Consider the following 26810-nt stretch of genomic DNA (forward strand, 5'->3'; position numbering starts at 1 on the left):
CGTGTCTTGCAGAGGCCCCATGTTACCTGGTACCTTCTTTTTACCCCCTATGTATTTAAAAAAGGACTTCTTGTTGTCCTTGGTCCGGGTCGCTAGTCCCAGTTCCATCTCCACCTTGGCCTTCCTGACTGCTCCCCTTCAGCCCCGAGTAACTGTGGTATAGTCCTCCCTGGTGATGGCCCCTCCCTTCCATTGGGTATACGCCTCCCTTTTAGCCAGGAGATGTTTCTGTGTGCTTTTGGAGAGCCATGGGGGCTTTTGTGCCCTCCTGCCCCCTTTGATCCACATTGGGATTACCTCCCTTTTGGCTTGGAGGATCGTTTCCTTAAGGAACGACCACTCTTCTTGGACTCTTCTTTCAGTGGACTAAGTGGGCCCATGTGACCCAGTCATTTTACAATGTTAAACAGTTCCTCAAGGTTTGGGAACTGGAGTAGAGAGCCCTCAGCCTGCTTAGTCATGAATAAGCAATCATCATTAAAATCTTTGTAACCTTTCATTAAAGATACAGAAGGAAGGAAGAATAAGTAAAGCATTTGAAATAAAGTATACTATAAGGCTTTCATTTTAACATCATCCCCTTTGCCCCTTCTCTTTAGCAGGAGAGAATTTTGATGGGGAAATCTGCATTTTTGATAGATGGTATTAAAGGTGTCATAAACAGTCCTTTTTAGGGAATGAGAAAGTTGGTTGAGATGGGAACTGTTGTAGGACTCTCATCCTGCTTCGTGGAAGACAGAACAAGAAAAACACAAAGGGGGGAAGAGCATGGAAACGCAGCAAGGATAGAAAACCTAGGTTCTGTTTCTGGGGCTGACTCCCACTTGCAGACCTCCCTGTTGGAGAAAGACAGTCTATGCAAAGTCTTATCAGCCATTCTAAAACTTGACAAGCTTGTAGCAGGGTCAAGTTGCTTAAGGTATTGTTCTTTGCTTTCTTGCTGGTCATTGGCTTAGCCCTACATTGCAAAATATGCAGTTTTGGCTAAGTCAATATCTTGTTAAGCAGAAGGAAAAAAGGAAGAGATAGAAGAAATAAGGTAGGGAAGGAAAAGGAGGCCTGAGGGAGGAGGTAACAGCAGGAATGCAAGTTTCACTTTCCCGGTTGTTTTCTGGGCTCAGCCACAGCTGATGCAGTTGACAATGTCATCAGTGTTCTCTTTGTCTTGTCCATCTCTTCAGGAGCTGTCTGGATGTGGCCCAGTGGTGTTGTGGTGGGTCCCCAGTGCTCAGGACACAGTATGGGTGGTAGCTGTGGTAGTAGAGCTCTCTCCTTCCAGTAGAGTCATTCTCTTGTGTCCTATCAATTGCTGAACCGCAAACAAGTGAGGGGTAGAATAGCCCATTCTCTCAGTATTTTGCTCACTAGCTCAGTCAAGGTTATGATGCACCAATTTTGATCCATTGATTTCTTGTCCTGACTTAATGTAATCACAATGGCTGAAAGCCTCAGGGTAAAGGTACTTAGCTAGGGGGTCAACAACCTGAAGTTCACTGATAATGCTGATCTGCTGGATGCAGAGAATAAGGGTTTTTAGAACCAGGTGGATGCCCTTCATAGGAGGACTGAATCAGCTGTCTGCCACAGGAGAAGGGAAGAGACTTATGCAGGCATTAAAATAGGTAGGTGCAAGGTGTCATCATGGACAACTCCATTTACCTGGGAATCCACATCAGCTGGAACAGCAGTTAGGACAATATTTCTGGTTCAGGGTACCTTAGATGGCCTGATACTGGTTGGAGGGACAGCAGACTCTCCCATGGCACAGAAATCCAACTGTTCAAGTTGTACATGTTTGCACTTCTGCTGTATGTGGCAAAGGCATGGATCATCAAGGAGACCCACACATGAAGATGCTGACCTTTGAAGTGAAATTTTATGTACCATTGTTTGTGGTCAGCTAGCAGGAACATGTCAGAAATTAGATGATCACAAAGAATCAGTGCAAAAGAGACATTTGAGGACACAACAATGAAGAAGCAGCTCTGGCTGTTTTGTGACATCTGCCAGATGGAGATCACCTGCTAAAGGTTGTGCTCAGCCTGGTAGAGGGCAGCAGAACAAGAGGCAGACCATGCTTCTCTGGCTAGATGACATAACAATGGTACAGTGAGGTGAAAATCTACAGATTCTAAATGCTGAAGCACAAGACAGAGCCCAATGAAGAGTTAAGAGACTGTCCTCTGAAGTTATCGGGCTGTGGGTGAGAGGAAGGTGCATTCTTTGTTTACCACCCATGATCTCAGTACAGTATTTGGGTATTATCCTTAGGCATTTTTGCTTGGATTAATTCCATTTTTAACTTTTTCTGACTTTCATATAACTTTCCATGATTCAGTTTCTTCAAGTCTGTCTTCAAGAAACAAATGTACTTTTCTTTTACATGCCTTTGCATGGCTGCTGCTGGGTGCTGTACTGATAAAAGGAAAGCATGACTTCTGTCATTAATAGTTTCCAGTCTAGCTAGACAAAGGATTGAGGAAGGAGAAGGTATCCAGCAGATAAATAAAGTGGTGAAAGTGGAAGTTGGCCACATCTTGATCATACAGTGTTTTTGATACTAAAACACATTTAAAATAGAAGAGCACAAGTATCCCAGTTGCTACTTGCCCTGGCCGTTATTTGTTAGGTCATTTATTGAGGGCATTGTGATAGAATATTTTTTCAAAGAGGCCACTGTTAGAAAGATTAAACATCCTGACTGCATCATTGACAGCAGTCAGTCAGGAAGCAATGTGAATGGGCAGGTAGAGGGGGGCTTCAAAGAGCAAAAGGATTGAGCCTAATACGGTGGAAAAGCTATCGCTACAGCAAGGCCACCTTGGAGTTAGTTGTGAATAGATTGTTTTATGTAAAGCTGGTCATCAGACCTCTTAATTACAAGCAATTTCAGTAACAAAATGATTGAACTGAAGTTTGCATAGTAGAGACTGCCGTAAAGACCAAGAAAAGCAAATGAAATGAGTGCCTCTTGGCGTAACAGCTAGCACGACTCGGGAGACCCCCAGCTAGTATCTTCAGCCAAACCTAAAAATCTTTAAACTCCAAATATGCAGGTTATAAAACCAACCCCATTTTTTTCTAACTTCAGACACCATCTTAGGCACTTGCTTTACAAAGCCACTAGATGGGGCTGGAAGTTCTGTTTGTCCTCTATTAACACTTGGTGGTGAATAGAGCCAATTATGAAGGAGCAGGGGGTGCTCTGAGGTGTAGTCAGTGGTGGCCTGTGAAGTTAAATCCATAGATCTAAGAATCATTTGAAACTGAAAGAGTTAAGATGCTGGGAAAATAATGAAGAGTGTACTGGAATCCCTGGCCTCTGGTTTGGGGAGAGCTACAAGTGGGAATTGTATATGTGAAATGCAGGCTTAACTGCACCAGTAAATTTGGATTGAAAAAATTGCTGTTTTAAAAATTGTACTGTAAATTCATTAGACATAGTGTGCAGAGCCAGTTTATTAGAGCTGTTACCCCCATGTTGTTTACATTTTAAACTGGATTTGAGTTCCCCACAACAATCACGTTTAAGATCTGATCCCTTCTTGAAAGTGAAAGTTCAGGCAAAAAACTATTTGACTGTTTGTGAAGAAGGGAAGAGAAAAACATATATTTTCTTCCTGTTTCTTTTTTAGCCAGAGTATCTGAGGGAAATAGGACATTTGGCAGGGACACAGCCATGACTTAGCAGTTTCCAGTTATAACTAGTTTTGATTTGGCTGAATTGGGAAAATTTGAAAATTAATACCTCACACATCTTTAAGACATTTTAACAACAGCTCTTTAAAACATTGTGCAATGGCAGTCAAAATTGTGCTGTAAACATGCTGTTCAAGCAAGGCACATAACAAGCTTCAGTGACTGGAAGCTTGAAGTTAAATTCCAGTCAGAAACAAGACCTTCATGGTTAAAAACTTGCAGTTAACCGTTAAAATAACTTCCCATGGACCGAGCTCAGCTGGGGAACTATACAAGTAACCACAATTATAATCATTAGGAATGTGCTATCTCTGTTCAGTTCACCCCTCCTACAATGTGTTAGTGATTTGTCATAACTGAAGAAAAGTCTTGCTAATCTTTTCTGTGAACAGGCTAAAGAGGCAGTGAAGGAAGCAGAGAGGTGTGATCCTAGGAGCATCTTCACTCAGTTCAGTGTGTATAAGATTGCAGTCTTGGAGGGTAACGCTGACAAAGGTAGAAATAATCAGGTTTAATTGTGCTACGTAAATAGGAACAATTGATTATTTTGCAGTTTTACTGCTTTGGTCTCCCAAAACAAAGGATCATTCATTTCTTAGGTAAAGCTATAAAAATAATGTTAAGAGTGACCTGGTGGCACCTTCTTAGCCATTATCAGGGCGCAGGCCCAACTGGGGAAAATGGGCCTTAGTCTTACTGTGCTTCTTCAGTTGTCTCCCAGTTTCCTTCACCCCTGCATCCTTTGGGTATGCTGTCTGTATCTCTTACTGTGACCTTCTGTCCTGCTTCATCCAAGATCCTCTCCAACCAGACTGCTTTCCTTTACTCCATTAACATGGCTTTTACCAAAGTGTGATCACTTCAATTTGGCCAAATGTCAACTTCTCTGTTGTCTCTCTGTCTTCCTTGATCTCTCCGTTACTTTTGAAACAATTGATCATTCTCTCTTTTCTTGATAGCTATTCTAGTCTTTTGTGATATGTGATTCTCTTTCTACCTCTCTGGCAATTATTTTGATATTTTCATTTTTCCCTCTCCTGCTATCTGAGGAGTTCTTCTGGCAGATGACTTTAGAGGATGTCATTCATTCACGTAGATTGAGCTACCATCTTGATTCTGATTTATGTATTTGTCCCTCTGCCTTTGATTTGTTTTCTCCTGTCTGATGATATCTTGTCCTGTCTCTAATATCTTCTTCTGGATGTTTTGTGTCAATATAGCCAAAACTGACCTGCTCAACCTCCTGCTTGGTTCCTAACATCTCTTCTCTCTCTCATGGTTGACACCTGCACCATTTTTCTCAGTTGGGCCTGTGCCCTGATAATGGCTAAGAAGGTGCCAGCAGGTCACTGTTAACATTTATTATTTTTATAGCTTTACCTAAGAAACGAACAATCCTTTGTTTTGCAGATTGTGTATGCAACTTCCACACAGCCATGTGATGCTGTCCCTGTTTTACTGGCTGTCTGTTTGTTACCCCCATGTTTCATCTTAACTTGTCTTAAAGTGTAAAATACATGAGGCTTTAGTAATCTCTTACTACATATTAGTACAATACTCAGGATAGTGGGGGTGTCATTCTACTACTTCAACACAAAATATAAAAGAACAGAAATAGTTGGAGGAAATGTTAAAAATTAGGATGTTGTCTATAGAGACAAAAGGGGCAGAGTCTGGGGACCATCGGTTCTCCCTAGGAGGGCCCCACAGAGCAATGAACTCTGCAGCAAATCTTACAGAAGCAGTGTGTGCTTCCCCAGCATGCAAACTTGAAAGGACTGGTCATCCCCAGCTATCAGACCGTGTGCTACTATTCCTGGGTGGTCTCATGATAATCGGCTGATATAATATTAATGTTAAAACATCAGAATACAGCCATTGCCTCAGCTTCTGTGAGAAATCCCACTCACCATTTTTCTTTGTGTATATTCCAGCGGTGGAAGCAATTGTTTCAATGGGGAAGCTAGCAGAAGAGCCAGCCCAACACGAAGACAAGCTGTTGGCAGATGGAAGTACAGCAACCAGCCTTTTGAGTTTAGCTGCCCAGATTGCATTAGAGGTAGTTAGAGCATAGCTTTCTCCTAGTTTTTATGCTTTATTTGCATATAAGTGCAGTAGTTGCAGCCTGTTCTACTTATAGTCTCTTTTTGCTCTGTGATACAGTAAAGAAGACCTCACAGCATGGGCATGAATATACCAGATAAAATGGAGTGGAAGTTTTTTCCACTAAAGAAAAATTAAAAAAACCTTACGAAGATTTTTTTTAAGGTACAGATGTTAATATTTAGAAATTGTAATCAGGTGCTTTCTTAGGAGTTCTGTCAGCCACTGGCTACAGATTTTTTTAATTTTGGGGGGTTATTACATCTTGATTAATGAAGATGTTAGATTTAGAAGGGGAAACTTCCTACTCAGGGTACTTACAGACATGGAAAAATAAAAACCCAGCTCCTTCCCAGATGAGACACGTCAGTTTGACCCAGCGCCCCAGCGTCCATATAGCTTGCACGCTTCAGCGGCACTTTCTGGCGCTTTTATTTAATAGCTGATTCAATCAGCTATTAGATAAAAGCACCCCAAAGCCCCAGTGAAGCATGTGAGCTACATAGACTGTGGGTGAGCCAGGTCAAACTAACGTGATGCCTCTTCTGGGCATGCACTGCGCTTGGTGCGGGGACACGCTGAGCTGAAAGTAAAGCACTGTTTTTTGGGTTTTTTTCTGTGTCTGTTAGCAGCCATAGTGCTTAAAGAAGTCAGACTGGACTGGGCAAGACTGAAAGACTATGATAAGTCTCTTGTCTCTCTTGGTTGTTTATAGATAGTGACTGACTAGTGCATGCTCTAAATGAACAGTTATTGGCTTTTGTTGCTTGTCTGCTGGGACTTTGTTCACAGCATTCCAGGTACTGATGGCTTCATCAGACTGTGGATCCTGTTCTGTCCATGCAGTGACTGTGCGTGGGACTCAGGACTTTTCACAAGGGGATTTTTCCTTGCATCTGAGAGTGTTTCTGCTGCAGAGTCCTTTTGCCTCTCCTCCATGTAAAGACTACAGCAGCCCAGCTGACATTTCCTGGTGAGGGAGGTAGTCTAAGGGTTAGCAAAGCTTTTAGAAAATCTGTTTCTTGTTTTCAGAATGAACAACATGCTGCTGCTATAAAAGCTTTGGAGTATTTATCTCAGAACTCACAAGACTGCCAGCAAGTGTTTATAGCTTTAAAGTAAGTACTTGAGGTACTAACCTATCCATAAGGGTGGGAGATCCATACTGTATTTCTGTGTTACATCTGATGTCATTGATAAAGTGAAGAAAGGAGTGGGAGATGTATGCAGTTACCCAAATATCAGCACCTCAGGGCTAGGCAGCAGCTCGTCTGCTTGCACAGTCCTGAGCACTTGGTGATTCTGCAGCTGTAGCCCTGTTTTGAACTATGGCACCTTCAGCTGGGCTTGTCTGAGACCTCTCCTAAGCAGAAGCTGTCAGTTGCTCTGGATTCATGATGATGTGGATGAATGACCAGCAACGTTAATGAAAGTGCAACAAATGCATTTGACTTACAGCTCGTGATTCCCACAGGTGAAAAGGCCCAGTTCATGATGAAACCTCTCTGATTTTTAGCCCCTGAACCTGGGCTTTAAATGACTAAGTAATGTGTCATTGAAATGCATTATACAAGCAGAGTAGAATAAATAATAAGATGAACATATTTCCTTTTCTGTTTACTTAAGCCAACTTGGCCCTGATTTAGTTTGAGATGTGAGATTTGTTGATTGTTTTATAATCTTAATCCTAGTCAGATCGCCTATTTTTATCAGTGGGTGTCTTGGACTGATGGCCTGGGATCCCTTGGACTTTTAGGGCAGATGATGTTCAAGGAGATGTAATTTTTAAGTTTTATTTTCTGTATTTCTTCTTCATGTAGGTGTTTGATTCGTCTTGTCTTGTCAAAGGTCATAGCAGAGCCTGAAGAGAAGAGGTGAGTCCATTTGCCAGTACATTTCCCTGCTGCAGGTAGCCACTTAGTACGAGGACTATGTGGTGTTTATTTTCTTACAACATGGTCCTTATTCAAGCCAAACTTCCAGACTTGAACCACTGGCCTCAGGTGTGACCTTGCCTTGATCTTTTGTAACTTGTCCCCCAGATACTACTCTCTCCCATTGGCTGAATGCCAACTGAGCATTAAGTTAGTCCTCAGCAAGGAATGTGAATCAGGGAGCTCCTCTAAGGCTGATGGTGTCTCAAGTTGATGCTAGGATGGGAACAATGTAGCCTTCTATGGTAGACTCCAAGCACTTCACATTTGGATGCTGTGTTCTCATAAGCTGAAGAACTGAAGAGTCCCAGTTGTGGGGCTTGATTAGGGTGGCCATCATAGAGAACAGCCCGGTTGTCCTCTGTCCTCTACTGATACAAAACCGGACACTCTTGTTAAAACCCAAGAGAAAAATAGAGGACATAAAGGTGTCCAGTTTTGTATCAGTAGAGGACAGAGTAGCAGAAAACTGGAATGTCCTCTATGATGGCCACACTAAGCTTGGACCATGGGCCTACTTAGACTGGGCTCACTTGTTTGCTCTGCACGAAAGGAGGTGTTAATGGCATACCCATTACTTTTGGTGCAGCACTGAAACAAGACTGTGCCAGTGACACTGTGAGTTGAGTCTGCAGCCTATTTGCTAAGGGTCTGTTGCAGTGCTTCTACCATCCTACACTGCTGCAAATATACAGCACAATGGGGGCTGCAGCACTCCTACTCCACAGCTTGCAACTCTGTGGGTTTTAACAAAACTGGGAGTTACTGTATTGCAGAGTTACTGTATTCTGTCATATTAGACCAAGTAGACAAGTGTTCTATAAAATCGTATCATCTCTGAACCAAAATAAAAGGTATCGTCCCTGAACCAAGAGTTCTAGAGTTTTGTATTTCTGTAAACCTGGTTTTTCCTCCATTCTAGAATGAAAGATCTGGACACACTTCTGACTTATTTGACCTTGGGTAGGTAGCTGTTTAATTTACACTTTCTGCTTTGTGTTCATCTGTGAACATGGTTATGGTACAGTTAGTGCTGTGGGCTTCCACTCTGGAAAGCTTGCAGGGTAGTACTGAAAAATCTTCACTTAGCACCTGTACAGTGTTAGCTGCTTTCCTCAGACAGAAGGCTCCCTCCTTCTAAGCAGTTCCCTTTAGGAAGCAAGAGTTATACATGTAGTCAAAGCAGCTGCTTGGGGCCCAATAATACTGACAGGGCCAGGGGCTCCAGACTGAGATAGCTTGAAGTAGCAGTTCTCTGCTCACTTTGCATTAGCAGGAGCCAAAACAACATCTTTCATAGGAAAGCAGGAGCTTCCACAGAAGGAAAAAGGAAAATTGCTATGAGAAATTGGAAGTTAATGCTCACTTCCAATATATACTGCCCTTTCCCACCTCTTAAGCAAATGTGAATCCCTTGCTTCCTGCACTAGAATGTTTTTGTTGCTTGTTTTCAAAAGACTCTTCTCCAGGGGAGAGCCATTAACTTGTACTATGTTTCTTTCAATCTTCTTTTTCTGTCTTGGATAAAGAAGCTCATGAGAGCCAGCCTTTACTCTTGTAGTGCCTGGGAAGGGAAATGGTAGGGAAAAGAGTGAAGAGCTCTGTTAAGAGGAACAAGAAAAATATCCCAGAAGGCTGAAGGGAGCATTTTCTTACCCCATTAGATTGATCCCAACTGCATTCAGCCTTAATATAAAGGAGGTTGTTGCATCTTGTTTATCAGTCCTCTGTAACAGCCCTACATATTCAACTGCAGATGCTACTTTGGGCACATTTTAATGTTTTCTATAAGATCTCTCTAGTCATTCAAGTATCTTAGGTCAAGGTTGTAAGTGCTACCTCCCATCCTGTGTTATGTCAGCCTTTTGGAAACCCATGCTGTGTGTTACTGTTAATGTAGGGTGTAGGAAATACATTTGTTCTGCTCAGGAAGAGCTGCTTATGTATTTAATGCCACATTTTCTGCAGCGCATCAGAAGCTTGCTGAGCCTTTCACAGAAGGGAGCCACCTGACACTGGAACTAAGGACCCAGGTCACTCACTGGTTTAGAAAAGTGGGTAAGTGACATACCCAAAGGCTAAACAGAGCCACTGGCCCCATCTCTGTTAGACACAAAGAGAGAAGGAAATGATGGGATAGATTTGACTACTCTTCAGTGCCTTTGGGAATTCCCTTTCCAACCTGTTCCTGAAATTCCCCTTCTGCACACAGTTTATTCAGCTACTGTCAGGCAATCATGTCTGGGTTGTATGGTGATAATTATCAGGAGAATAATGGCACAAAAACAATGTCATCCAGTAGGTAAGAACCGATATAATTATTCCCACCAACCCCAAGAATGTTCTCTGTCCCTGACAGAGCTCTGAAAAGTCCCTGCTTTTGTTCTTATTTAACTTTTTTCACTATTAAGATCCTGTTCCACAGCAACACTGCTCCTGGGTCAGGAGGACAGGACAGGAATATTAGTTGCTGCTTCTTCAACTGAATGAGTTAGTTTGTATACTCAGAAGTGGAGCACTGTCAAGTGCCAGCTGGACAAGAGCAGATTATGCAGCTGAAATGCATGTTCTTGTATGGCATACAGAGGAGATCTTATCTCTGTTGACCATAGGAATTATCTTGATCATACCCTTAAATCGGGAACCCTAGATTAGGATTCTTCTTTAACCCTGGGAAGTGAAACTTAAAAAGAAGCTGTAAGTCTTAACACATAAAGCTCTTTTCAATGGAAAGTACACCTCACATGTAATTTTTACAAGCCCTATTCACATTGTGTCTCTGGAACTTCATTCCTAGCATACTTCTTAGTGTGGCCAGAGTTGTTTGCAGGTAACAAGGTGCCTCTAATCTAGAGTGATAACAGCAGTTAGTAGTAAAATGTGTATCGTTTGATTTAGCAGTAAGATGCTGCCTTTGTTTGGCCTATTTGGAGATGGGAGGATTGGCATATACTGTTTACAGGTATAAAGAAAACCCTATGCTCATGCAATGAAACAGGTTTTCAGAGCTCTACTTCGCTTCAGGGCACATGCCAAAAGAATATGTTCCAAATCAGGTGTGTAAGTCACCTGTGATGCAATGACCGTCATAGGTATGTCCATTTGTACTGTGGTCGTATTACAAGATGTTACAGAAGAGAACGGGAGAAACAAAAGTTGGGAATAGAAGGCTCAAATATGGAGGTAACCAGCCTTTGGTGATATCTGAATTTTCCTGCAGCAAAGTTTTGGCTCACAGGACAAGCTTCTTATGCATACTGAGAAAGCATATCCCAGGGAAGGACATAGCATGTAGGGCAGAATCTGAAAAATTGTTGTAGAACCTGAGCTCCTAATTAGACCACTTAGGGTGCATCTACACATTGTCGTATGGTGACATTGCTATGGCGCCATGCTTTTGGAAGTACTAAAGCACGGTGCTTTTGTAAATTTCGCTGCTACAGTGCAGTAGCAGCATGCTATACCTGGGGAGTACGCCGCTACAATGATGTAGCTGGCCACAGCATGCCATACGTCATTATAGTGTGTCACTGTCACCATAGGGTGATGTGTAGATGCGCCCTTAGATATTAAAATTCCACAGTGATGGGTACCACATAACCATCTAGAGGCATATATCACTAATTAATACTAATTAGAGTCGTGTGCCTAATTCTTCTCTAAGTGAACCTATCAGAGCAGAAACTGTAAAGACTGGTCTGAAGTAGTCATCTTTAATGGTATTAGGGATGGTATTGTAAACTTTCAGACAGATTGTCATCTTATTTACAACTTTATACAAGGTTTTTAAAGTTGAAGAAGTTATTCTGACTTTAAACCAGCATGATTTAGGCTGAAATCTGGCTCCTCACCCTTTGTCTTGGTGTGAATGGGTATAGCAATGGAATAATTACTTACTGAAATAAAGGATTTGACAGCATGAATAACTTGTATTAATAGGAAAGCGCAAACAGTATTCTCAGCTGGTATTAAATGAGCCCTTGATTATTTATATTGTTTAAAACTTAACAGTGAGCCTTAACTGCCTCCTCCTTGAGGTTTTATGGGCATAGCCTATAGCAAGTTGAAGTTCTTTATTCTCTTCTCCTGTTTATTCATTTTATGAGCTTGGAACTTGGCTGTACAGTTCGAGAACTGCCCAGGAACAATGAGGGATTTCTTCATACTGTCTTTCAAGGTATGTGTTTTTTTTCCTAATTTTGCCTGTGGTATGAGGGATGGTATAGTGCAACTGGTTTTGTTGCAAGCTCCAGCCAGATACGTATGGTGTTTCCTTAAAGACCTTCACTTTGGATTGGCCACAGTGCATGGTTTAAGAATTACTGTCATACTTTAAAACAGTCGTTTAAAATGTGGGATGAAAAACTTAGAACTGAAGGGCATTTTTTTAAAATCAGTTGATTACTGATATTTGGTTAGTTTGGAGTTGATGCAACGTTGTTACATAGGAAACTGCCCCTACTGCACCTGCATGCAGAATTCCTATAACATTGTGCCTTTTATATGCCTTCATAGTAGCAGGACTCTAAAGTCATTAAACCTCATTTTCAATGTCATTTTAAATCAGTGGCGCTTAACCTCTGGCTGTGGGAGCCATGTCATCTGGCCTGTAGGGCTTCCCTCAGGTCCACTGCTTCCCTGCTGCCAGATGCCTAGACGCACAGGGAGCCCCATGGTCTAGATCAGTGGTCTCCAAACTTTTTTGATCGCGCACCCCTACCTATATAAACAGAAGTTCTAATATTTTCTTCCTGCACCCCAGTGGATCATCTTGTGCACCTTCTGGGGTGCGCGCACCCCACTTTGGAAACCACTGGTCTAGATGACATGGCCATGCCTGCCAGATTGCACTAGTAAGGGGTCACACTGGGGCTGTATTTGGCAAGTGATGTCATGCTGTGGTTGGATCTGGTATGCAGGGTCCTGCTGCCATGCCAGGGTCCTATTTTATGCATCTAAGTCTTCCCATGCATTAATCAGAAAAGAGGTAGCTCAGGTTTGCAGATTCCATTAGATGGCAGGGCACCCAGACATGAGCTATGGAAGCTCTGAGCACAAGTCCCTGTTGCGGACATAACCGACAGAGCCCCCACAGACTTTAGTTTTCATTGGATATTTAAAAGCCACTGGATATTTAAAAACAAACACATGACAGTGAGTTAAAGGGGAGGATGATTTTCTGCATGTCAGCTGCTCCACAGCAATCACTACTGGCCCCTGCTACTTGCAGTTGTTGGTAACTGAATTGTGGTAGCTCGACCATCTAAGGAATATGAGCAACTGACCATGGCTTAGCTTCCACATACTGGGTTAGAGTGGGCACATGGGCAATTACTGTGGAGTAACAGAGGCTCAGTAGAAACTCATCCTCTTTTAAGTAACTGTCCTGTGTTTGTTTTCCCATACCCTAGCTTTCACTTGTAGGGACAGCAGGCTGGGATTAATTTAGGAAGATTTCAAAATACTCAGTGGATCACATGTTTGAATTCTGTTTTTGTTAGGTTCTTATGTGGCCCTGATTGTGGTAGTAATGACCACCTTCTGGAATCATATTAAGCCATGTGATTATCCCCTGTCCTGTGGGGTTTGTTCTTTCTGTGTTGCCCTTTCCAAAGAAGGGAGTTTTTGTTCAGGATTATTGCTATTTTTTTTAAGTATTTAAAGTTGTTATATACATATTGCGTTCTGTGCTTATATTAGGGAGGCAAATCAAAGTATGGTCCCTGGCACTTGAAGCAGACAGGTCTTAAAACTTAAAAACTGTCTTAATATCAAGGAGTCGCCCCTGGGAAGTGTGAGACTTGGCAGACTTGAACTATCAGCTTTTGGGAGCAAGGACCTTTTGCAGATTTGAGATATGTTTAAAATAATGGCTGCCACTTTCACAAGACAGTGGAATATTTGAAGCTTGTGCAGTGCTCCTGTAAAACAAGCAGCAGTGGTAATAATTTCAGTTCTTTTTAGAGCAGTGGGGCAATTGGTGTCTGTCAGTGAGAAAAGGAGAGAGATTTTGAGCTTTTGAGAAAGTTAACAGTACAGAAAGAACACATGAATGATTAAGCATACTTCTAACATGTGTTCTTTAACTGTACTGTCACTGTTTCTGCTGCTGCTGCGGTACAAACCTGGGACTAAACACAAAGCCCCAGAAAGATCAGCTCCAACATAGTGGTGACATAATCCATGCTCTCCAAGTGGAATAAAACAAGAGTAGTGGGGAAGGAAGTGGTAGTTAAACCCCTGGAAAACTTGCAACTGAAGGAAACATAGAAATGATAAATAAACATCTCTCTTCACCCCTGCAATAGGAAATACTTTCTTTTGCTGCTTACTGGTAGTGACCGGGCAGAATTCTCACTGTTCATTCGTGTTTCAGTTTTCTCAGTTCTGCCATCCTGATAAAGCTGTTCTGATTGCTCAGAAGACATGTCTGCTAATGGCTGCTGCAATTGGTTTGGAAATGGGGAGACAAAACACAGCACTTGCTGAACAGGTAGAGAAGTTGCACTAGCTGTTTTATATCCTGTAAAGATGGGTCATGTGTACAAATGATTTTCAGTTGTACTGTTTCTTTTGGTGGTAAAATCTCAGTTATTTCCCTTAGGAACTGAGCTTGAAAATATAGGCCTGGGATTTTTTCACAGTGTAATTAAAACAAATACATATGGGGCTTTGCAGACAAATACAAGATGCTGGACTGGAGTTAATTGGTCACATTGACTTCAGCAGAGCTAAACAGATTTACACCAGCTGAAAGTGTAGGCCAGTGTCATTGCCCAAAGAATTGTAATGTACAGTAAATTATTGAAGGATTGTGACAAGGAGGTGTGACTGGCAGACAGGGACTTTGACAATAGGGTTATGTAGTTGCTGAACTTGAGGTTAGTCATATGCATGTCAGAAAGGGCACAGGTATTTCATTATTTTTTTTCCTGATACATATACACACCCTTCAGGGGAATGTTGTGGAGGGAAGACGGGGGACTGCTCTCTTCCTTTGAGAACAGTGTGCAGAGATGTGTTGCTTTCTTAAAAACCACATCTCTGCTGTGAGCATTGCCCCTAGTTGACATCTCTACAATCTTGTGTTTCTGTCATAAGGACTGAGAGACCAGCCATGCAGGAGCAACCAGAGCTGCCAGTTGCCTTCACTGGTCTTCAGCTTGTACCCTTTTCTTCCTTTAGTATGTCTGTTTGGTGCCAGATACCTCTTGCCTTTGTGTTACCACCCTGAATTCTGGGTTTGATTTCTGGTACAACTGTAGATGATAATGGCCTATGTTACTTGCTATGCCCTTGATTTAGTTTTTGGTTCCAGTGAAGGTGACAGTGCCAGAGATGTTGAGATGTTGTGCTACTGCTGTGCCAGAGATGTTGGTTCAGTTTCTGATATGAAGCTTGTTACCAGTCTCTTGCTTTCTAGACAGTCAGTCTGAGCATTGCACAGACAGTTTAGCTTTTTATAAGATTAAATGCCTTGCAGCATTTGATAGCAACATTTTGTGGCTCATGGTTAAAATAAGTTACATCCAACAAAGTCTGTCTTCTCTGTGCCTAGACTGCTAGACACTTAAGCATGAAGGAAACCTGAAGCTTTGACTCAGGTGTAGAGATCTTTAAAAAAAAGAAGAGGAAAAGAAATCTGGCAGCAGATGGTGCGTTAGGATTAGCCTGATTCTCCACTGATAATACAGCTACTTACTCTTGAGGCCTACTGTACTGCACTTCACTGTGAGAGTAATGTACATGTTGCCTTTCAAAAAACATGACCTAAAAACAATGTATTAATTTTGCAAAGTAGATTGAGCTTCTGACTCAGGCTCTTCAGCACATCCAGGCATGCAGGGATATCTGGAAAGCTCTGAAGCCAACAGGTGAGCAAAGAAACAAATGCTTTCAAGTATATTGGAGTAGCAGTTCTTAGAGCATCCTTGCTGCTTTTTCATTGTCTGGATGTCACTTAATCCTATTTAAACCCAAACAGAGTTCTAAAGGATGACTCTGCACAAAAAGGCCCAGGTTTCAAAAACAAGGTCCACTCTGCCTTCCTATGATTCTCTGCCTTCCTACAATCCATTCTATGATTTGCTGATTCCTGCACTGTTCTGTTTAACAGGAGAAAAGAGACCCAGATTTCCTGGTTTAACTAGTGGCACAATAGGCCAAGTGTTCAGTGGTCATAGCTACACGCCTAGGAAGACCGGGGTTTCAAATTCACTGATTCATGGTTGACTAATTGCTTTGGGGTCAGGTGTCTCAACAGGTACAAACTCAGGCTTTGTACTCTTGGATCCTTTGCTGGATCCAGTTTGTGTTGCAAACTGAAGATTGAGAGGAAATATCATTGCTGTCCATAAATACATCAAGAAGTAAACACCAGGGAGGAAAAAGTACTATTTAAGCTAAAGGGGAGCATTGTCACAAGAACAAATGTATATAAACTGGCCAAGAGGAAATTTAACAGGAGGTTTCTAATCATCAAATTAATGACTTTCTGAAACAGCTTCCCAAAAAAAGCATGGGGCGGGGTGGGGGCAAAAAGCCCCTAATTACATTTAAAATGGAGCTGGATCAGTTTGCATAAGGGATTATGTGATATGGTTGTCTGCAATAGCATTGACCCAGGAGGTCCCTTCCAGTCTTTGGTTCCAGTATAATTTTTTGCTGTACCAGGAAAGCAAACATTTGTCTAAGCTCGCAGATGCCTTAAGTAAAATGGCATCCTGTGTATTAAGCTGTAACAATCGGTGGCATTGTTCACAATGACATCTTTTGCTAGCATGCATGCATGCACAGAACTGTAGTTGCAGTACTGTGAATGTTACCTGCTTCTGTCACAGCTGATTTTGGCTCCTTCTGTTTAATGCCTCTTACCTAAGAGCACTTAAGAATAGGTTTTTGGTGTTGTGCATTGAAATGTCCTCTTTTCTCTGAAAGTCTTCAAGATTATTCTTTCACGGCTAAGGACAGGCATTCTACAAAACCCAGTCATATTCTTCTGTGCTCTAATTAATGGGTTCTGCACAACCCTGAAATATAGCCAGCTTTCTACTTCAGATTCTCCAACTTGGCAGATTCCTGCTGAGGCTTCTATTCAAAATGGTTGTAAGTATTGGTACCCCAGAAATACAGTGGGATCACTAGGTTGTTGTAATGTGCATTTTAAAACCATCTCTGGACAGTGTCCTCTAGACTTTGCTCTAGTGACTGGAAGTTTCCCTGTTTAAGTGTCTGCAAGCTCAGCTTTGTGTTAGAGGAAATCCTGTTTGCTTCCTGCTCCCTGCTCAGGTGTTGGAATCTTGGAAAGTCAGGCTGAGAGGGTCTGCAGGAGTCATCGAGTCCAGCCCCCAGCTCATGGCAGAATTGTCCCTTTCTAACTCAGGGCTGTCTAACTTCCACTCCCTGCAGGCTGCACCAGCAAGGGCCACACAGGTCACACCAGGGTGAGCTATGGCTTCCACTCCATACACTGCACAGGTGCCCCCACTGCTCTACTGCACACCCATGTGTCTGCCCCTGGTGTTGCATTGCTTGCCCACATGGGCACCCACATCACTGCACTATATATCCACCTCCACCACTGCACTGCACACCTGTGCAGCTGCCCCTGCCACAAATTTATGCCTGTGAATCTCCCCACTGCTACACCATGTGCCTGCATGGGCATCCCCCACACTGCTGCATCGTGGGCACCCTGCCCCCTGCTGATGCACTGTGCCCAAGCATAGCCCCAGACGCCCTCTGCTTCCTGCACTGCACTGCTGAACAGATGGGCAAGACCCTTTAGCCAGGAGCCTCCTGGTTTTTCAGTCCTAACAGAATTGGAACTGGAACTCCCTCCCTTCCCTCTTGAGTCTCACGAGAGCCTCAGGCTGGACATTTTTCAAAAGCACTTCAAGACCTTTCTATTTGGGCTGGCATTTAGCAACCAGAATTGGGTCCAGCTGTTGTTTAGTGGGTCTCTGCTCTGTTATTTTGTTTTATTTACTTTAGTTATCTTTTAAAGTTGTTCTGTTTCCCTAGCTGTAAGCCTTCCCAAAGCCTTTGTTTGGAAAAGCAGCATGTAAATCATATACATACACACACGTGTGTGCATGCATATGCAAATAAATTAACAAACAGGACCATTGACACACCCCAGTGAAAATACCCATCCTTATCTGTAGCCAGCAACCAGTACTTCCGAGGAAGGTGGAATAAGCCCCATGACATTTTTAGCAAGAAGAGAAACATTTCTTCTTGGTTCCAGGTGGCAACCAACAAAGCCCAGAAACCTGGGAAAACTGAACACCTTCCACTCTGCACTGCAGCATGGGGACTGTAAACACAACTCCACATGTGACCCATCGGAAAGCCAGAATTCCCCTTTGTCATCCTATACCCTCCATAAACTTATCCCAGCTCTTTTAATCCATCAGAGCCAAGCCAGTTGTAGAGTCCTGCTTAATTCTCCAGTTTCTGCCTCCTCTGGACTGCAGAGCATTTCTCCTGATCTCCAAGCAAGGCATATCTGGGCTCTCCTGAGTTTCCAGCTGTTGCTCTTCACAGCACACTCCAGGAGTGCTTTTTTTGGATCTGGATGAATTCAAGTCACCCAGGGTGGCTGAACTTCATCCCAGGGTACTAAAGGAACTGGCAGAGGAGATCTTCATGTAGTCCTGGGAGATGGACAAGATTACTGGAGGACTGGAAAAGTGCCATCATGGTGCCCCTCACTAAAAAAAAGGCAAGGAGGAGGACCCAGGGAACTACAGACTAGTTAGCCTCACCTCAATACCTGGGAAATTACTGGAGCAGATCCTAAGGAAGACCATTTGCAAGCATCTGGAGGAGGAAGGGCTGATCACAAGCAGCCAGCATGGATTTATGAAAAACAATTCATGTCAGACAAACCCGATCTCCTTCTTTGACAAAGTAGCTGCTTGGGTGAATGAAGGGCATGTTGTGGATATCTTGCATCTGGACTTCAGCCAAGCTTTTGACAAGGTCCTGCATGACCTTCTCACAAACAAACTGGAGAAATGTGGGATGGACAAAACTGCTACAAGGTTCATAGATAACTGGCTCAATAGCTGCAAGCAAAGGGTAATTATTAATGGTCCATGACAGAATGGCAGGAGGTTTCAAGTGGAGTTCCACAGGGGCCTGTCCTTGGCCTGGTGCCATTCAACATGTCTATTAACGATTTGGATGCTGGCATAGGAAGCTTCTTGAGCAAGCTTGTGGATGACACAAAACTGGGAAAGATTGTGAACATGTTGGAGGACGTGAGTGCAATTCAGACAGATCTTGACACATTGGAAAGTTGGGCTGGAGCTAACAGGATGAAGTTCAGTGTGGACAAATGCAAGGTGCTGCATTGTGGCAAGAATAAGCAAAAACACAAATACAAAATGGGGGACACCTGGATGGATGGCAGCTCTGTGGAAAAGGACTTGGGAGTCTTGGTAGATCACAGACTGAATAGGAATTTGCAGTGTGACCCAGCCACACAAAAGGTGAATGTGGTTTTGGGCTGCATCAATAGAAGCATCAGGTGCAGGACATGGGAGGTGATCATGCCTCTCTGCTTGGCATTGGTTAGGACTCACCTGGATACAATGCACAGTTCTGGGCTCCACATTTTAAAACGGATATGGAGAAGTTGAAAGCATCCAGAGGCAGCAGCAAAGATGATCAGAGGCTTGGAAGGTGAATCCTTTGAGGAGAGGCTGAAGGAGCTGGGTATGTTCAGCTTGCAGAAAAGGCACTTAAGAGGGGACATGACATCAAATACTTCAAATACTTGAAGGGCTGCCATAGAGAGGAGGGAAAGCACCTTTTCTCTCTTGCTGCAGAGAGGAGAATGCAGACCAGTGGCTTGAAGGTGATGCAGATAAGTTTAGATTGGATATCTGGAAAAAACTTCTTCACTGTGGGAATAGTGAGGCATCGGACTAGATGCTGGGGAAGCTGTGGACTTTCCATCACTGGAGGTGATTAAGAAGAGGTTGGCCAGCCACTGGTTGGGGAGGATCTAGGTGTAGTGATGCCTATGTCCTACCATGGGGCTTTCCCATAGTGCTGTGCTTTGCTGGTTGCTCTTGCCCTCCCCTTTCTGCTACAGGCATCAAGGTGTTTTTAAGTTGCTCTCAGAGACATTGGGTCTTGGCTACAGCCAAGGTTGGGGACTTTGACTGGGGTGTGCCAATGTTCCTGCTGGGACCAAAGGTGGAAGCTCCTGGCTAGGTGATCTTACCCCTCTGCTCAGGGTCAGACTGATCACCATCAGAGTCGGGAAAGAATTTTACCCCATGGTCAGACTGGTATGGACTGTGGGAGGTTATACCTGCTGTAGCAGAGAGCTGGTGTCTGAGATATCTTAAGCATATATTGTCAGCATTTCATAGAAGCAGGACATTGGCTGCCATGGCTCCCCTGCTTTACCCGTGGTAGGTTAGGGTGTTAGGTCTGTGTTGGCCAGAGCTGAGGGTTGCCTTATGTAGAATTTAGATTATGGATTGTATAGGATGGTTTGGATAGGGCTGATTGTGCCTCAGGCAGGGGGTTGATCCTGCCCCTGGAGGTCCCTTCCAGCTATACTTTTCTATGATTCCATGAGGCTCCATCATTCCTTATGGATTGCTACTCTAGTCTCTTCTTGAAAGCCTCCAATGATGGAGATTACATGCTTCCCCAGGTAGTCTATTCCACTGCTGACTTGCTGTGTGAGCTTGGATGCGTTACACCATCACTTCTTGCTTTAGTTTCCCATCTGTAAAATAGTGATGGTGATATGTATTCATTGGTGCAAAGTGCTGTAAGCATGCACTACTTAAATGCTAGGTAATATTATTATTATTATTACTATGCTTGTTGTTCTGGAGAGAGTCTGCAGAAAGCTTAGTGGATATCAGGTAATTCTGCATCATAGCTAAGCCTCAGAAAGAAGCAGTGGGAGGAGGAGAATACAACTCAGTAGGTGGAGTACCTTCCTTGGCTTGAAAATGTTACTACTTCTCCTTATTAATTTTATGATTTCTCTTTACTGTAAACAGGCCTGAGCCTTTTCTGAAGAGGGTGGTGTAGAAAATAAATAAATCCTAGAAAAGTAGGGCTGGAAGGGATGTCATGACATCATCTAGCCCAGCCCCCTGCTCAAGGCAGGACCATTCCTGTCCAAAGCATCCCAAAATAATGCATATACAATCTTTGTGCTGCACCTTGTGCAGAACAACAGCATTTGGGCCCTGTCTCTTGGAATTCATCCTCAGTGAAGGAGCAAAATAACACCACAAACTTGTGCTAGGAACCAGAGGGAAGTTAAAGGCACAATGTCCATTTGTATATGTTGTCAGCTGCAAGTGTGTGGTGGTACAGCTGGTCTCTATGGGTAGAGTGTTGTGCTGTGTCAGAAGTGAATTTTAGGATCGGGATTGGGTGATTTAGATGGAGGATGCCTAGTGTGGTGATGTTAGGAGTGTTTTTCAGGCATAGAGGAAAGAAAAAAGATGAGCGATAGAGTTGGAAAAAGAGAGGAGTGTTCCCAGTGAGGCTGAAAGTCTGAAATGCAGCCAAGGGGGATTGCGTTGACCCTTCCAGGTAGGTAAGAAGCTTGAATTTGAGACGGGGGTTGAAAAAAAGCCAGTAGAGAGCTGTGAGAGCAGGTACGTGCCCGTGTGTGCATGTTCCCTCAGTGGGGTTTTGTGCTGTGCGTAAGTGGTTCATTGGCATACAGAAAGCTGCAGTCTAGCAGAATGGACAAGAGCGCGCTCGGATGACTCAGGCAGCCTTTCATTGAAGGACTGCAGCCCTGTTTCTGTCTCAGAACCCTGCTCTAAAGGGATGAGAGATCCTTGAAGCTAGCAGCCAGTTCTGGAGTGAGTGAAATGAGAGTGATTAGAACTGATGGCAGAACAGCCTTTTGTAGGAGGGAAAGATTAGACCACATTTTTAAAAAAACACAAATGCACTCAGATCTGTGGCCAGTGCTAGCAACCCTGTTACCTCTGGGATGGTGACTGTTATCCCGCTGATTGAAGGAAAACCTCTCCAGAGGGACGTGGGCATGTTTGTTCTGGAGACTTTTGTCCATCTTCACAGTACTGCTATTCTGAGTTTTGAATTCAGTGTATAGCCCCCAGGAGCACTGCTATATAATCTTACTTGCCCACAGGGCAGGGCCTGCTGCCAGGCCTAATGAGGCCCTCTGCTGGGAAATGCCATGCTGACGAGCAGGGGATCAAGTAGGAAGGATGCCATGTCTGAATAGTTCTGGAGGGCCATGTAGGGAGGGTAATCTCACCACCAATGTTGTGCTGCCTGTCCCAGCCAGGAAGGATGTTTCCTGTCCTCTGTTCTGTGCTGCTGTTAGATAAATCTTCAGTCTAATTGCATTAAATATGCAAACAGCAATCTATTTTTCAGTTTTCTTCATAAGGTTGTGGTATCCTGGCAACAAAGTCTAAGGAAGGTGCTGCTAGCCTTCTTCTCACTTCCCTTTTCTTACTATTTAGAGGCCTTTTTGCTAGTATATTACTCTCTTATAAAATGTAGAACAGTATTTTGAAGCTCTCATTAATTTGCTTAGTGCAACATCTGTTGTGTAAGCTATGAACTCTCTGACCCATTTCCCTACTTAAGAACAACATTTTTCATAGGAACAGTAGTTAGAGAGCCCTTGTTCAAAGGCCATCATTCACTCCTGCCTACTCCAATACCCATTTCACAAGTGGAAGAATTGTACTGCTTAATGTTTAATCCTGGGTAAAAAATCTGCTGTTTATGAGATTGGTACATGCATCTTTTAGGACAGAATCCATTTATCAAAGTTCTTCCTTTTGTGAAAGCATGAAAGAACCTGTTTCACAATCGCATCCTGTCAGCATATCAAAATTAAATGTCACTTACCTGTCAGTAAGGCGTTTTCTGCCTGTGAAATGATTGTGTACTTGGCAACTTCCTGAGGATTATCCACTTGAGATTTCTGCCCTGGACTTTGAAACAGCTACAGACAATCGGGTTCCCAAAGAATCCACCCTGCATTATGCTGAAAAAGACTTCAGGAGTTTAGTCTGTGTATTACAAATATTCACATAGTTCTACTTGACCTGTAAACCACATAGTTTATGTTCCTTAATACTAAGTTCTGGTGCCTTGATTTAGGGCTCTTGTGTGAACCAAAGGCGAAGCTGTCGCTTTCAGTTTCATCAGCTGGCTTTAATGAAATGAGTAATTATAGGCAGTGCTGTCTCTCCTCTAGGAGATTTCTCCAAAGACCCAACTGACACATTGCTGCTCCTTTATGAGTTTGAAGCAAGAGCCAAACTGAATGATCCAGCCCTGGAGAGCCTTCTGGAATCTGTGTGGGACCTGCCGCAAGTAGAGAGCAAGACACTGGAAACCATTGCTTGTAAGGGCCATGCTTGTTCTTTCACAGTTCTTAGGGTCATTTTAAAGAATTTGGTCATGGTTGTGTTTTATTTGTAGTGGGTAGGATCTCTTGTGCTCCACATTTGGAAAATCTGAGTAAAATCTGGATGTAACTTGTCCTGGGTGGGGAGGTATTTGGGGACTCAGGAGTAGCCAGAAACCTTTGTATTTGGATATGTCAGCATTGAGTGCTGTATATGGGGGTGACACTGTCCTTAGGGACTCCTTTTACCTCAGGAACCTGAGGCCTTTCCCTAGATTATAAAGTAAGAAGGGGACATTAGGGCCTAACACAGGCCAGAAGATGTTTCCTAGCGATTCCTGCATCCAGTCGAACAATTTGTGGTTGAGTTAGTGCAAACACTTAAGGCAGACATCCAGCCTCATGAAGATTAAAGTTGTGGAGCAGCTGATGAATGGAACTTTCTGTAGTTCACCATGGCCTCACCAGAAACCTCCCGCCACCGCTTCTCTAGACTGAACATCTGGAATGAGCTGTGAGGAAGGTGAAAGAAATTTAGAGCCACAATGATACATCACTGGTCTGGATGCTGCAAGGTTGTCATGCCAGCACTTCATACCTGGGCAACTGGACTTGGAGAACAAAGCTCCAATCCCCTTCGCCTAACTTGGGGCAGTGCTTTGACCCCAGGTCTCTGCCCTGCTAGCAGAGTGCTCAAGGAGCTGCTTCATGGGCATTCCCAGGTGGGACACTTGGAATCCCCCTGCTGAAGCTGTTCATTGTAACAGGGACTGGAACGTGCATCTCCTAGGTGAGTGTGCCAGCCAGCAGGCCAGGAAGTCACCTGACTGAGTATTGATATGAAGGACAGCAGCTTCAGAGAAGAGGCTGAGAAAGGCTTGCCTTAGAATACCCTGTAACCAGTGGTTGGGATTCTCTTGGAGATGGGAAACCTTTGGAGGAGGCAGAGGAAGGATGTGAAACTCAGTTTCCCATAGCTCAGGCAGATGTCCCAATCCCAGCTGCTTTATGGGGGCAAAGCCTTTTCATTTTTTTCTTGTTAGAAAGAAAGTACTGTCCTGGGATGGTTAGTGTGTACCTTTGGAGCAAGGCTCATGGCTGTGGAGATGGGCACCTCCCTTCAGCCTCAAGTTAGGGGCCTAACCCTTAAGGTGCCTGGCTTTGGGCATCTAAATGTTGTTTCCCTTGTGAATCTGGTCCTGTGCTGTCCAGTGTTGTCAAATACATGCAACAAAAGCAACAGAGAGTTGATCTTATTTGTTGGACCCTCTGATATTTTATGTGTGGCTGCAGAAGCAGATTGTCATGGGAGCACTCATTAATTATTTAACCTGTTTTCTTAAGCTCTGCAACCATCATTGATCTTGCTTATGACCAGAACTCAGTAAAACCATCTGTCTTGTGCCCTGCACCTGCAATCATCAGCACAGATCAGGCCTCTGGGACAGGAACAGTTTCCATGTTGCTTCATTTATCGTAAGGGAGGCTATTGTAGCTTTGCAGTGGCTTCTGACGGAGGTCTGGCTTTGGTGATTTCTCTCTGCTTTTCTGTATCCTTTTGTTTTCCAAGCTTTAGCAATGGAGCCGCCAGCTCATTATCCCTCGGTGTGCAAGAAGGCCCTCAAGAACGCGCTGACCATACATAAGAAACAAGAAGCTGTGGATGGTGTGAGAATCAGGTGAGTGGTCACAGGAATTGCTGTGTCTGTTTTGAGGCTGGGAATGTGCTGATGGTGTGTGTCAGACCATATTCACAAGGGTCTGGCAGGAAGAAAGACAGATGGGACTCAGTCATCATAACTACATGTTAGATCCCTTTCCCTGGTCTCTCTACTTTTAGCCTTGTAAGGTTGGGACGTGTTTTTACTATGTCTGTGAGGTACCTGGCACTGCTTTCAGTACTGGATTAGGAACAATTAGCACAGTGATTATGTCTTAGTTTATTCTGACTTCAGAGAAGGTGTTTGCATTACCAAGGGGTTCAGGCTTAGGTCCTCAGCACACCTTCTGCTGGCAGAGCTAGCTCTGGTGATCAGCAGGTGGGTTAGCCTAATGAGTTGCCACAGTGCAGAGCCATAGTCAAGTGATGGTGTTCTCACTTTTGCTGCATTCACCGTATGTGTTAATGGTGCATCTCATAGCTCTTGGTGCTTTGGGAATGTGCACTGCTGCTTATTTATGTCCCAGTGAATTGTGGGAGAACATCTGTAATTTGGGGCACATGGGGATTATAGGAAATACTGACAATTGAGTGATTAAGCCTGTGTGTTCAGTGGGTAGGTTGCACTCAGCACTGTGATGCTACCTGGGGAAGTCTGGTTCCTGTGCTGCAGGCCTACAGCAGGCAGAGAGGGAATCTCCCATTTAGCTTTGTCTAGGTTGGGATCTAGTCTTATAAAAAAATATGGTAACTATGGTAATAGGCTGAAGTCTCTTAACATGTTGCTAAATGCTATTTGACTGGTAGCCTAGGTGAAGGCAGCTGCGCTTTAAAAAGGCGTCAGCGGGTTGGGGTTAGCCCAAGAGGCTCTTGGAAGGGGACTGGCAAGTGGCTTGTTCCATTCAGACCCCTCGGTGGTTCCTTAGTTGTTGGAGAGATGATGCCTGCCCCTCTGTGTTAGGTCATGCAATTCAGGATGATAAGCTTTGGACTAAAGATGTTCCAGATTTCACGAAAAAAAAAAGAAATGAAAAAAGCCATGGACCTTGGCAGGAAGAGGACAGGCTGTGCTGAATTTGTAAAGGTTTTTTATGCCTTACTCTCACTGAAATCACAAGTGCATTAGGCACCTACATCCTAAAAGTCTAGTCTGTAATGACCAGGCAAGATGTAAGCCAGGAGCTTCTGGTTGGTGGCAGGGCAACAATGAAATGCTTGAGGTATTTGCAGTTTTGGCTATTTCAGCTCAAGAGGAGCAGAGTTTGCACCCATTTTATAAATCAGTCAATTACCATGGAAAATATCCTAACTCCATGTCATTGAATTGTCTGCCAGTACAAAACAGCCAGGACCCAAAATTTGCTACTGCAGATGGATAATGCAGTAGCAGCAAGTATCACTGTGGTTGTTAAAGTCTGTTTAGGTAACTTGCTTCCTAACATGACTGATGTTCACAGTGGAGATTAAGCCTTTGAGGAATATTGGGTACAAATAGGAACAAGTTACCACTCTGGCTTTATCCTGTGATGAGACTGCTTCCCAGAGGTCACTCTGCAGCACATGAGCTGTGGAAAAAAAATCTGAGCTCGGAGGAAGGCTTCAAGTGCTGGGAGTTAGTTGTCATACCACTTTGCTTCAAGAATCCAGAGCCACCCACCCTGCATGGAAACATGTGCCTGACTTGCAACAGAGTCTGTCCATCCTAGACTGGCGTTGTCAGCCGTCTTCCGACCCACAGATAAGACAGTCATGGAAAGCAATCATCCTTGACTGCGAGGGATTGCCAAAAGAAGACCACACACACGCATGGCATGGTGCTACTGAGCCCCTGGCTCCATAGTAGCTGCTGCATATGAAATCTGAAATACCTCCTGGTATTCTTGCCCTGCAGATGTGTCCCTGTAAGTGGAATCCCTGTCCTGAACTGCCTGGCAGTGCTCTGAGTTGCTCACTGCCAGTCTCCAGGTTGAGTTACCATTGAAAAGCTGCCTTTTCCCTCCTCACTGAGGAGGAAAAACAG

The 26810-nt window shown here is 43.7% G+C and overlaps 1 protein-coding gene across 1 annotated transcript in view; it reads left to right on the forward strand.

The window, feature by feature from the left end:
• Window positions 1–26810, forward strand: part of TEX11 (testis expressed 11) — an 88399-nt gene that overhangs the window by 51974 nt on the left and 9615 nt on the right. Inside the window, exons 16-26 of the mRNA XM_019521251.1 lie at window positions 4092–4194; window positions 5634–5758; window positions 6835–6920; window positions 7623–7676; window positions 8659–8699; window positions 9705–9794; window positions 11843–11913; window positions 14113–14229; window positions 15538–15610; window positions 22978–23127; window positions 24701–24809. Of these exons, the coding sequence (XP_019376796.1) occupies window positions 4092–4194; window positions 5634–5758; window positions 6835–6920; window positions 7623–7676; window positions 8659–8699; window positions 9705–9794; window positions 11843–11913; window positions 14113–14229; window positions 15538–15610; window positions 22978–23127; window positions 24701–24809 (1019 nt within the window). The remainder of the gene's footprint in view (window positions 1–4091; window positions 4195–5633; window positions 5759–6834; window positions 6921–7622; window positions 7677–8658; window positions 8700–9704; window positions 9795–11842; window positions 11914–14112; window positions 14230–15537; window positions 15611–22977; window positions 23128–24700; window positions 24810–26810) is intronic.

The sequence above is a fragment of the Gavialis gangeticus genome, unplaced genomic scaffold (genome assembly GCF_001723915.1).
Source record: "Gavialis gangeticus isolate Ggan-Ray unplaced genomic scaffold, GavGan_comp1, whole genome shotgun sequence".
Lineage (NCBI taxonomy): Eukaryota > Metazoa > Chordata > Crocodylia > Gavialidae > Gavialis > Gavialis gangeticus.